The sequence below is a fragment of the Podarcis liolepis genome, assembly GCF_965112155.1.
Source record: "Podarcis liolepis genome assembly, chromosome: 10".
Classification (NCBI taxonomy): domain Eukaryota; kingdom Metazoa; phylum Chordata; class Lepidosauria; order Squamata; family Lacertidae; genus Podarcis; species Podarcis liolepis.
Genome location: NC_139562.1, coordinates 23,682,342 through 23,695,853, shown reverse-complemented (window position 1 = coordinate 23,695,853; position 13,512 = coordinate 23,682,342). Strand labels below are relative to the sequence as shown.

The window sequence follows — 13,512 nt, the reverse complement described above, 5'->3', positions numbered from 1 at the left end:
AGGCAACGTGGCTCCACACATATTAGACCTGCATTTAGAGACTTCAGCAAGAAGACACATTAGGGACTTGGTTGACAGGGATATGCATTCAAATGGGGCATGAAGAGAAATGAAGTGGAAATAGAAAACATGCACTAATCGAATAATTTGGACCAAAGTGCACTGCATTCTTAATTAGGCTAGCACGCACTAACTCTGCAGCACCGCATGTACTTCCCAGATTGTGGCTCAGTGGCAAAGCCAATTTTCCCACCGCCATTCACAGGGTCAGTGTAATTGGGCATTCTGGTCTCTTCCTGTTTTTATTCCTTCTTCCAGAAATGAAGTGTCATAAAAGCAAGGCTCCATATTTATGGAGGTCAGGAAGGTGCAAACAAGGAGCATAAGGAGGAGTGATGAAAAATGTAAATAAATCCAAATATGAGAATCTAGCTATGCCTTAATTTACTCTGACCATGAGCTCTTTATTAAAGGGGTGGCCTCTGGCAGAAAGGTCACTCTACCTGTAGTTTCTCCATTATGAAGTACCTTCCTGTCTCCTTTGCTACAAAGATATTCTTCCTACACAGCTCTCCCCTTGCCTGCTGCCACACAGGCTATATTTGAGAAACAATTACCGTATTTTTCCGTGTATAAAACAATGCTTTTTGCTAAAAGAAAATTAGGCAAAAATTGGGTGTTGTCTTATACGTGGATAGTGAATGCAGAGGGGGAACGTGCGATTAATGGCAGCAGCAAGCAAGAGATTGACAGCGGCGATTGGGCAGGTGATTGGTGGCTATGGCAAGGCCTGCTGGCAATTGGCTGTGGCTGCGGCAATAGGCAGGCGATTGGTGGCTGTGTCGAGGCAGGCAGGCGACTGGCGGATGCAGCAAGTCGGAGGGTGGGCTGTTGGTGGCGGCGAGCGGGCAGACAATTAGTGGCTGCGGCGAGGTGTGCGATCGGCAGTGGCTGTGGCAAGCGATTGGCAGTGGCTGTGGTAAACGATCAGCAGTGGCAAGCAGGAGGACAAGTGATAGGTGGAAATGACCTCCCCCATGCCCCCAAAAGCTAAACAACTTAATTTCTTAATTTTGGGTTTAAAAAAATAGGGGTCACCTTATACATAGGGGCGTCTTATACACGGAAAAATAGGGTAATAGACTGGTATTGGTATAACAGCAAGGAAAGCAAGTCTGGTATTTATACGTCAAAAAAGTGTATGCATTTGTGGTCTACAGGTCTTATAAGACTTGGAATTCCTTACCCGTTAAATAAAACAGGATGGGGAAACGGTGGCATCCCATATGTTGGCTGGACTCCATCTCCCAGCAACCAAAGCCAGTGTGGCCAGAGTCATGGATGCTGGGACCTGGTCTCCAGCAACATGTGGAGGGTTGCAGATATTCCACCACAACTATGGAAGATCAGACTTGACCCTGCAGGCAACTCTCCATTTGTGCACATTCAAGCCATGTGCGACCACACACGCGCGCATATCACCGCAAACCCGCAAGTGGCACAAATGCAGCAAAATGGCATGAAAACAGTGCCTAGCAATCCCACAAGCCTTTGCAAGTGCAATCCCAGGAGCCTTTGCACCGACCATTGAGTCCTGTGGAGAGTTGGGAGCTTGAGCAAGGAGCTTTGGAGGGAGCAATTGTGGTGGAGTTTGGCAGATCTATTAAGTGATGCTGGGCCTTTTTAAGGGGTTTCCAAGGGTTTCCAGAGGTTTAGAGGATGTTTGCAGGCTTTTTCAATCGTGTTCCCGATATATGTGATTCATAGGAGCAGACTCCTAGGGGCCCAGGTCCCTTCAGCCCACAGAATAAAATATTTGAGCCCCCACTTTATTCAAGTTGGCATCCCTGACGCAATTTCACTTAAACGCGCAGCGCCTCAGAATGGAACGCCTGAGTAAATGGGGAGTTGCATATATTGCATTATTGTAGCTTTTACTATTCTGCTTACGTTTTGCAAGTTGAGCACATGTTTTAAGGGAGAAGGGTGCAGCTGATGGGAAAGAGAGAGACCCCAGAAAGCCACTGCCAGCCACAATAGACAATGGTGCACATACAGTTAGCCGGTATGCACAAAATGTCTTGCCGCAGCACACAGAGGCAGTTCCAACATGTTTCCACATAGCAGTCTTCTAATTCTAGTGGGAAGTGGTGCTCAGTCTCCTGTCCCTCAAAGCTAGTGGCAGCAACTTCAGTAAAACTGGGAGCACCCAGCTTAGCAGCACTTCTTGCAATAAAATCCTAATGAAAATAAATTGATACGTATTTACCCATATGCCGAGGAGCATATGGTTAATGCGTTTAGACATTACTAACAAAGTTAAGTCACAGCTAAATTTGTTGGCTTCCGGATAAAGACTGTTCTCTACAGCAAACCAGAGCTGACAGTAATTTTAACTCCACAGCAGCTTTCTTTCTTTTTTTTTAAAGTATCCAATTTTAAAAAAATGTGTTCCCAACCTACCTAGCAAGTTTCACAAGTACAGTCAGGGCAATTTGGTGCAGGTGTTTAGTCATCCTTTGGAAATGCATTTACGGTGCATGCTTCATTAACCTCCTGATGACGAGTGCTGCTGTTGTTTGAGGTTTGGCCATCACAAAAAAATGAATGAAAACTGACAGTACAGAGCCCTCTCTGTGCATTATGCACAAAAGGAGAGGAAGTGAGTAGAGGGGCTCAGGAGCCACGCTTTGGGCACCACCCACCTGGCACACAGCTTTCTGCCCCCAACCCTGTTCCCACTGTTCATGCCTTAGTGTGTTAGCATGGCCATCGGAGATGCTGGAGAAACTTTTGTACATCTGGAGCCATTCTCCAGCCATCGGAGATGCTGGATAAACGCTTTGTACATCCAAGAGGCTTCTTTGATTCTGGAACCTTGCACAACCAGGGCTTCAGAACTGGGGAAGCCTCTGCACAGAGGTAAATGTGTAAATGCATGGAGGCTTCCCCATCTCAGGCAGCCCCACCAGCATATGGTAGGGCTGGGGGGAAGCCGTGGGGACTGCTGCCACTGCCCCCCAACCTGCCTCAACTTCCCTCTTTGACTGAGTAACGCATGAAGAGGGCTTTGAGAAAGATTACTCTCAAAGTATGGGCTGAGAACAAGATAGCTCAGTTGGTAGAGCATGAGACTCTTACTCTTAGGGTTGTGGGTTAGAGCCCCACATCGGGCAGAAAGATTCCTGCACTGCAGATGGTTGGACGGACTAGATGATCCTCGTGGTCCCTTCCAATTCTATGATGCTATGGTTCTGACACAATTTCATAATCTTAGCTTGAGAATGCATAATGTTGATGTTTCAATAATTAAATCAATATGCTAATGCTGTAACTGCATATACAGTGGTACCTCAGGTTACATAGGCTTCAGGTTACATACGCTTCAGGTTACAGACTCTGCTAACCCAGAAATAGTGCTTCAGGTTAAGAACTTTGTTTCAGGATAAGAACAGAAATTGCATGGCGGGCGGCAGCAACAGCAGGAGGCCCCATTAGGTAAAGTGGTGCTTCAGGTTAAGAACAGTTTCAGGTTAAGAATGGACCTCCGGAACGAATTAAGTACTTAACCCGAGGTACCACTGTATACTCTGTGTGAACTGGCCAAAGGACCTTGTCAACAAATGTTAGTTATATATAACTATATATGACTCTCTCTCTCTCTCTCTATACATACACACATACATACACACATATACATATACATATATACACACAGAGAGAGATTTTTTGAAATCTGTGTCTCTATAAGAAAATGGATTTGCATGTGAAAGTATCAGCCTCACAAGTCAGTTGGGAATAAACATAATAAGTATGGGTAATTGCACTTTGCTTTATGAAATTATACTGCCTGAAATACTGTTGCCTGTTTTCCCATTCTCACAGTTCCCCTCCCCCCTTGCGAAGAATTTGGGGTTTGAAAGTGTGAAGCACCCTCATTTTCAAGGCAATTAGAAATGGTCTTTTGCAGGGTTGCATCCCCTGGTTGAATTTGTTTTCACAAATGGATCTCCATTGTCAAACCAATGGTGGGGCATTCAGATTTCTCTACATATTGCTAAAATGTAGATATATAGCAGATTAACTCTTGAAACACAGTTTCCACACTCGTTTTCCAGCCAAGCCAGCCAAGAATATTGTTAGAACTGAGATACATTCTCCTACCCTATGTATCAATTAGAAGCAGTATTTTTTTATATTGTGAATATACATGACAATGAAGCGAGAATGGCTTGCCTAGTGCAGCTGACGGTTCACACAATTTTGCAAAGGTTTCAGTATGAGCCTTTTGTACAGGCCCTTGTCCAAATGGGGGAACCAATGGATTTGTTGTTTTTAACTGAGCCACTGCTTCCTTTTTTTTTCAGTCTGTGTAAATACCAGACAAGGGCCATGTTAAGTGCTCTCCCCTCAATTTCCATTCCGTTTGTCTCTCCCAAAGCAACACAACACCACAACGCAAGCCTTTTACTATCTCTGCAAGCCGTAATTAAAACGAGGGCCGCAGACAATATACCTTCAGCTCATCGTTTGTCTCTTCACAGACCTATTCAGTTTATGGTTTCCAGTTTCTACAGCTCCTGTCTCTCAAACCTGGGAGAATCAGAGTTCTAGTTCCAAAATTACACCACGGTTGATTTTAAGCCACTCCATGCACTTAGCAGTTTGTTTTCCCTTACTTGCTTATCAAAGGGTGGGGGGTGGGGGGTTGGCAGTTGTGGGGTGAGGAATGAGTCGCCTTTTCTGTGTCTCCCCCACCCACTGCCACTTTGCCGCCTCCACCCTCCCAATGGCTATAAAACAGCTCAACCCAGCCAGACCAAAATCTAAATTGAGACAAAGCTCCCCGCTCTTCCACCCCTCCCTCCAACGCAGCCCCCATTTTCCATTCAGCAGAAGTGGGCCACTCGGAGGCAGCAGCCCAGGAGCTACAAGTAGGCCAGACGAGAATAAACAGCGCAAACAAAGAATATCCTGTCCACTCCGAGAGAGGCTGAAGAAAGAGTGATGTCTCCATTAAAATTCAAGGCAGGGAAGCAGCATGCAGCCTGTCAGCAGCCTAGCTAATAAAATGAAATAAAAAGGCGAGGGGGGAGGGGGAAAGTTTGCAGTGGAGAATGAAGGAAAACATAGGGTAAGGTGCAGGTGCAGACAGAGCCACAAAAGCCAGGCACTTCACACTTTTAAGGTTTTCCTCCTTCAGTGAAAAGGAACAAAGGGAAAATCCAAACAATTCTCATTAAGGTTTGTATTTCCCCCTCCTCCTCTAGGGAGCTCAGGAGGGCCTTCTTGGTAGTGGCACCCTCCCTAATGGAAAGCCCTCCCTTCAGATGTCAAGGAGAGAAAGAATTACACAACTTAGGTGGAATCTTCTTTCTTGTAGTTTGGATCCATTGCTCCAAGAAGCGGACACGGAGCAATGGATCCAAACTACAAGAAAGAAGATTCCACCTAAACATTAGGAAGAACTTCCTGACAGTAAGAGCTGTTCGACAGTGGAATTTGCTGCCAAGGAGTGTGGTGGAGTCTCCTACTTTGGAGGTCTTTAAGCAGAGGCTTGACAACCATATGTCAGGAGTGCTCTGATGGCGTTTCCTGCTTCGCAGGGGGTTGGACTCGATGGCCCTTGTGGTCTCTTCCAGCTCTATGATTCTATGATTCTATGAACTTTTAGAAGACATCTGAAGGCAGCCCTGTATTGGGAGGTTTTCTGTGTTTGATGTTTTTAATTATGTTTTTAGATCTGCTGTAAGCCACCCAGAGTGGCTGGGAAAACCCAGACAGATGGGCAGGGTATAAATAATAATATTTTATTTATTTATTTGTTATTGTTATTGTTGTGATTATTATTACTACTACTACCAAGGATGATACACATGCCCTTCCTGCTCCAAAGAACGCAACAGCCCTGTGAGGTAGGTTGAACTGCTTCCCCCGTGAGCTTCAAGACAGATGGAAGACTGAACCTAAGCCTCCCCAGTTTAAATCCAACATCTCATCCACTCAGCTACAGAGAACATAGGTATACAATGGATGCATACAGATTGCTGCTAATGCCATGTACGCTCACCTTCAAGCACCAGTGATAGAAGTGCACTGGAGGTGGAATAATTAGTAATGTGTACACATTACTTAGGACGCGGGTGGTGCTGTGGTCTAAACCACTAAGCCTCTTGAGCTTGCAGATCAGAACGTCAGCGGTTCAAATCCCAGCAACAGACCGAGTTCCCGTTGCTCGGTCACAGCTCCTGCCAACCCAGCAATTCGAAAGCACGCCCAAAAAAGTGCAAGTAGGCAAATAGGTACTGTCCCAGCGTGAAGGTAAATGGCGTTTCGGTGTGCTGCTCTGGTTTTGCTGTTCCATTGCGCCAGAAGCAGCTTAGCCATGCTGGCCACAACCTGGAAAAACTGTCTGCGGACAAACGCTGGCTCCCTCGGCCTGTAAAGTGAGATGAGCACTGCAACCCCAGAGTCGTCTGCGACTGGACTTAAATGTCAGGGGTCCTGTACCTTTTACACATTACTTGAGGGTAAGATCCACAAGTAGTAATGATGACCTGTGTGGGATTGTAGAAATTGGGCTTCTTACCTCTGAAAGCCCTGTCCAGAGGGAACCAATTTGGTTCGCAACACTGGGAACATACATCTTGCAGACTCTCCCATCTTTGTGCAACTGTAGTAGAGAATGGTTAGAATCTCCAAAAGAAACTAATTTCTGGGATTTTTATGGTTTTCACCAGATTCTGCTTCAACAAGCAAGGTTACTGTGAACTTAAAAACATGGAACCCCTCCCGCTCATGGATTTATGTTGCATTCAACTGTGAAATGCAAAAAGGAAAATGGCAGGAAGCCGGTGGGAACAGAAATCCAGAAAGAGGCACTGGATCTAGAGAGTGTGTCTTACCTCTCGAAAGTACAAAAGGTTCCCGATGAAAGGCAAAGGCGGAGGGTGGCGGATGCCCACTTTCTCCAGCCTGGAGAAGCCAGAGGTGGAATACCTGCAAAACAAGGAAGGTAATGAGGTTTGCAACAAGCCTCGCTTTCAGATTTAATGGATGAAAAGTCTCATGACTAAAAGGAAGAGAGCCCTGGAACCTAAGGAGCATAACCGGAGTGTAAAATCTCCTTCCCTTGGATGTTTGCAGTATGAGACTGGACAGGCACCCCTTGGAGACATTACTGGATTCTGATTCCCAGTCATGGAATATCAAGAAAAGGCGGCTGGTGACCAAATAGAGGCAAGGCACTCAGGTTGCAGATACACCTGATAAAATCAGATTCCCACACCTCCAGCAATCTTAGAGACCACTCAGACCCTGTTTGTGGCTTTGATTAATGATTTACACACAGTGATCAATTGGGAGGGGAGGATAGGATTATTGATTCTATTATATTATTCCATTGCCTTTGATTGTGTTCATGAGCCGTCTGCAACTTAACTGCAGGATCTGGTAATTATTAAGAGAACTGCTCTGCAAAGGGTCAGCCTATTGCTAGCAGAGAGATATCAGGAGGCAATGATGGGCTCCTGTCCTGTCCCCTATAGGCACGGAATCCAGAACCATCATTTTACTGATTATACTTAGACATCATGAGTTCAGAAAATCAAAATAGTTAGAAAATATTCTCCTATTTTACAACAAGAATATCCCCTTTCCTCCCTCATAGTTTCCAATTAGCAGAAAGTTTACCTTTGCATTAGTCACAATTATTTCAGATTTATAGGCCTAGTGGACACCTAAACTGAAACCATAATTTTTTGTCTCAAGAAAACCAATAGCCACCAGACAGCAATGATGATTTGGCAATTCATAGGCTAGATCTCATGCCAAAACCTTCAGAAATAAGGATATACAGTTTCTGACACACGTACACACTACAGATACCATTACTTCTTTTCAGGAGGTCAGAGATAAGGAGGTCAACATTCACGAAGTCTTCCTTCTTCTAAACTAACCTATTTTGTGTGTGTTTTAATTAATGTATTGTCAACTACTGGAGCCCTTGTGACAGGGGATGTTAAAAATGTAGGTATTATTTATTCATTTTATATTGCGCCAGAAATGTACTAGGTGCTAAATAATAAAGTCCAAAAATAGATTTTCGCACATCTTCCAGTCTTTGACAGAGGAAAACAGGTACAGTACACTTGCTGTATATATTAAGTGAAACAGTGAAGCAATAAGCAGTGTGGTGGGTGAGCAAAGTAAAAGGAGCTGGTGACAACCCCCCACCCAGGAATTTGCAGACTGTTAACATCTAACTACACCTTACTTGCACAATGTAGAAACCACATCTGAAGTTAAGACTTCTAAACTTCTGCTTATTTTTACTGAAACAGATCTTATTCTTCAAATATTTAAAGGAACTTCGGGAATGTTAAAAATGTTGTATGCACTAGAAAAGTCGGAGGCTTCTGTTCTCAAGTATTATACAGTCTTGTGCCAGGCAAATCAGTACGATTTCTTATTTATTTTAAAACTGCCCTTTCATTATCGTATTCCAGAGCAGTTTACAGAACATAATAAAACAACAAATGCAAGCAAAGCCACAGTAGAAGAAGTTATCATTTCACTAAAAGCTTGTTATTAAGATCAGCAAATGTTTGGTTGAACGCGTAAGTATTTAACAGATGCCGAAACACAATGGATGCTGGTGCTGGCTGTACTTTACAGAGGAAATCTTCCATATTAGAAACAAGGGCCACATTCATGTCATACATTTAAAGCACCATGATCCCACTTTAAACAATAATGGTGGCTTCCCCCAAATAATTCTGGGAGCTGCAGTTTATTAAGGGTGCTGTTAGGAGAGCCCTTATTGCATTTGTAGAGATACAATTCCTGTACTTACGTACCTGGGAAGATGTATTGACTGTTAAACCACTCTGAGAACTGTAAAGGTAAAGGGACCACTGACCATTAGGTCCATTCGTGACCGACTCTGGGGTTGCACACTCATCTCGCTCTATAGGCCGAGGGAGCCGGCGTTTGTCCGCCGACAGCTTCCGGGTCATGTGGCCAGCATGACTAAGCCGCTTCTGGCGAACCAGAGCAGCACACGGAAACGCCGTTTACCTTCCCGCCAGAGCGGTACCTATTTATCTACTTGCACTTTGACGTGCTTTCGAACTGCTAGGTTGGCAGGAGCAGGGACTGAGCAATGGGAGCTCACCCCGCCGTGGGGATTCGAACCGCCAACCTTCTGATTGGCAAGTCCTAGGCTCTGTGGTTTAACCCACAGCGCCACCCGCGTCCCTACATACTGAGAACTGTAGCTGATAGAAATAGGGCTCTCCTAACAACTTTCATCACCCTTAATAAACTACAGCTCCCAGGATTCTTTGGGGGGAAGCCAAGAATGTTCAAAGTGGGCATCATAGTACTTTAAAGGTACGGTGTGAATATGGCCAAATCTGATACCCGCTCATAACCAGTACAGAAAGAGCTTAAGCAGTACTTCCGGGGTGGTGCCATCGGCAGTGGCGGACTCCCTCTGAAACGGAGGGACCAGCTCCGTGTGAAACAGGTCCTTTCCACTGCGGCGAAGCGGGGACCCTTTCAGAAATCGCAGGTGGATGAAGCCTGTGACCGTGGGACTCGGCGGGCACCCTTAGCTGCCCCCAACCCGCAAAGGAACCCACTAACGGGCTCCGAAGTGAAGAGGGGGAAGTGGCGCGGTGCTGTGAGTCAATTGCTTTTTCCGTGGAGCGAAGCCGCATAGCTGTTGCTGGAGAGCGCTGCCTTTTCCCTGGGACAATTTGGCATCTAAAATAATCACCCGTGAGTACTCAAACATTGAACAATTGGACTTCAAATAAGAACTGGTGATTAGAAAGGAATTGGACTTAAAATTCACCTTAATTTGGTACTGAAACGGGAAGGTCTAAACAGGAAGTCAGCCTTCCGTTTCCTTGTAGTCAGAAGAAAGCAAAGATAACGTATACTAGAGCTTAGAAAATCACTTTTAAAGGATCGGTTTTCACCATTTAAAATCGTTGAACCCCCCTTCGGTAGCAGGAGAAGAAGGGGGATCTTTCTTGGACTGTTTAAACCTGCAGGAGTGAGTTTAAAGTAAAGTAACTTTCCACCGTCCTGACCCTGGAGCAGGGTGTCAGAATTGACGTTTTGAAGCTCATTGATCAGAGACAAAGGTTTTTGACAGATAGTTAAAAGAAGAGTAACATTGTGATTCCACTGTTTCCTTTCGCATTTTAAAGGAACTAATATTGACAAAATATCTTAAAAAAGAAACTTTGTTGCTATTGTCTTTAAAAGAAAGAACAACCAGAAGTTTTCCCCCTAGAGGGGGACCGTGAAACTGTAACCAATTCTAGGGAGCTTGCAGCTGCTACAGATTACAACCGTGGGAAAGGACTTGTGACCTTGCAGGACAATGTTTTCAGAAGCACTGTTGGGTGCTTTCTGTAAAATAAATGCCCTATTGGATCAGTTAAGTCAGAAGACGGATTTGATGACTAATGCGGCCAGAACATTTGAACAGGTAGTGGGAAACTATATGGAGCCCACCCAGGAACTTAAACAGGAGTGTGTCCTGACAGAGCAGATGATAGAAGAGGATGTTGCAGAATCTTGGGCGCCAGAGATGGAGGGACTTTTGGCCCAGCAGGAAAATGAGCCTTTGGATTTGACAAATGAACTTGGAAAAAACCAGATTTGGAAAGACAAAGTTTGGACTGATTTGGAAATGGGGGGTTGGATTGACCCCCCCCCCTATGCAGGGATGTTTGGACTTTCCGAGTCTGGCAATGGGCCGTCAGAGGTTTGGAGCTGTTGGGACTTCCAATTTTGGAGGGAATTTGAAACATGTCTTAAAATACCACATGGAGTCTAGTCTGGACTATGGGAAAGGGGCTGATTTGTTGAAAAGGGTCAAAAACACTACCAAGCTGGAGTTCCCATGAGTGAAAGGAAAATATGAAGAAGAGCTGCGGAAGGGACATGGAAGAGATTTGAAGGCCTCGGATATAAGATCACCAGGTTAATGTGCCAGACTAATGGGATAAAAAGGACTGACAATCCCGGGACCGGGGGGAGGGGATGCTGGAAGAAGATTGGATTGTTTTTATTTTCTTTTTTTATCATTAGAAATGTTTTATAAAATTGATGAACGTTGGGAAAATGTTGAAATGAAATTACTTGGCTCTTGTAAAAATGTTTTAAGAATTAGGCAAAAAGGTAATGGTTATGAGAAGTTGGTAAAAATTAAGATTTAAGTCTTAAGCTTTAAGGTATTTTATAAGATAAGATGAAAATAGAGTAAGCTAATGTAATGACAGAATATTATGAATTATGGAAAGGTTTTGCTGCGACAATTATTAATCAAGATACAAGAGATGGGAGGAGGAGGAGGTCATGGAAAGAAGGTAATGAAAGTGGAGAATTTGAAAATGATGGCTTTATTTTTTCTTTTTCTTTTTCTGTTTTTGTCTTTTTTCTTTGTAGTTAAAAAAAATTTCTTTTTTCAATAAATATCATTTTTAAAAAAACAAACAGAAAGAGCTTAAGCAGATGTTATGAGAGATACACAGATGCTGCTGTAATGTGTCTCTCAGACCCTTCTTCCGCATAACATTTACCGTAGGTCACTGTGCTCCACTGATGACACGACGCCATTGTGTCATACATTGTCTTGCCCTGTGGCTGACACCCAGTGAGATGAAGCGCATGCAGGGTGATGTTGCCTTTGCTTTTTGTCACATTAATGAGGAAGAAGTAGGGAAACAGAGATGAAGTAACACCAATGAGTTAAGGCCACAGTACAGCTCTTGCACAGCCATTGTAGGCTATGCAAATATAAAGTTTATGTGACTGACTAGGAATCTATGGCAAAACCAGCCAGATAGCCTCTACCTCCCAGAATCCCAGTTTAATAGCTAAAACGTTTAAATGTTCATTTTCCACCCCTATAATTTTTGGGTGTGTTATTTGTTTTGCTACGCATGCCTTTGCTTTAGTAAGGAACAGATGAAAGTTGTTATGTATTGAGAGAGGTGGTGCAATTCTTCTTCTTTTTTTAAGCTTAAAATGCAATTTCACCAAGCAGTATAAAATTTCATAACATTTTTTCATCATGTAATTACATGCCTTAATTATGTAATTTGACATCTTAATTGCATAATTAAAAGGACATGATGTTTCAGCTTAATTAGACATCCTAATTATTATGCAAGTTCATATGCGCACATTGCGATCCCCTTTGCAAATGCAGATAGACAGATCTTCAGCCATTTTCCTAGATGTCAATAGGATGAATACATTCTGAACTGAATATATAAAGATGCACATATAAATGGAAGGAAGCACCTGTCCCATAGTAGTATTAGTATTATTTACATCATAATGATTAGAGCGGGCTGCACTCTTCCATCCCTTACACACGGCAGTGGCATCACTTGGCAAAGGCAAATCCCACGTCAACACACCTGGATAAGGAACAGGTTGTGATCTCAGTGCAGTCCCAACAGCAAATCTTAAACTGCTCAAGGAGCCATATTAAGATATTATTTGTACATTCTTCTCTTGCTCGCACACATACGCTCAGGGACACATGCAGACTCACTCATGCATTTGCAAGCCAGCATGCGCACGCCACCGTGCTTTTATATATACACATGTATACTATGCTTCTTTAACTCCTTTAAAAACTTTATCAGCCTCCTTTCCTGCACTGCTCACTGCTCACAGCCAAAGGCCTTTGCAAAAATTCAAGCCTAATTCTAGTTTCTTCCCCACCCACCTGCCCACTGAGTCCTACAAGGGCAACACTGAAATTGAGGGAAAGGGAGCTGACAGGTATTGCCGCCCATTGAACTGAAGGTAAGCAGAAAGGCAAGCTGGCAAGGACTGGCTGCGTGCAGGCTATGGTTGATAGAGCAATGCCGCCTTCACTCTGATGAACCAGACTCTATTGATACATATAACATCAGCCTAAACTTTCCTACACATCTGTTCATGCTATTCCCCTCTTGCACAGGAACTACTCATTTAAAATATCTTACAGCTTTTCGAAAAACCAGTGTTCTCTATGTTTGCAACATTGCAGCAGCGGACCTCCATTTTCCCAAAAGTTACTGGATTAGCCTTACTCCGTATCCTCTCACATAACAATATCACTGTATGACCCATAGTACCCCCAAGCAAGATTCTCCTCTTCTTGGAAAAGCATTACTTTGAATGAAACGGCTCCAGCCCTGTTCGCTCTCATACTAAACAACTGATAGAACAAGGCATGTGAACCCCTTATCTAAAACATGATGGAGAATGTCTATTGCTTTCGGTTTCCTCATTTTTGGAGCACAGAGCTCAGTATGCTTTACATCAGTGAAAGAATGCTGATAGCCTAGTCCTCCATCACTCTCGCCCATTAATCTGTTTTCCACGCTGCTTTTGAAAGACGTGGTGCATCTCTAGGAAGGACACCAGGGCCTGAAGATCAGAGAATCTGCTGGGGTTTAAAAACCATCCAATCTGACCCCTCCACATGCTTCA

The 13,512-nt window shown here is 43.9% G+C and overlaps 1 protein-coding gene across 5 annotated transcripts in view; it reads right to left on the bottom strand.

The window, feature by feature from the left end:
• Nucleotides 1-13,512, bottom strand: part of TBXAS1 (thromboxane A synthase 1) — a 223,863-nt gene that overhangs the window by 172,731 nt on the left and 37,620 nt on the right. For all 5 annotated transcript variants that reach the window (XM_083462031.1, XM_083462035.1, XM_083462034.1 and 2 more), the window contains exon 3: nucleotides 6,906-6,999. In XM_083462031.1, the coding sequence (XP_083318157.1) occupies nucleotides 6,906-6,999 (94 nt within the window). The remainder of the gene's footprint in view (nucleotides 1-6,905; nucleotides 7,000-13,512) is intronic.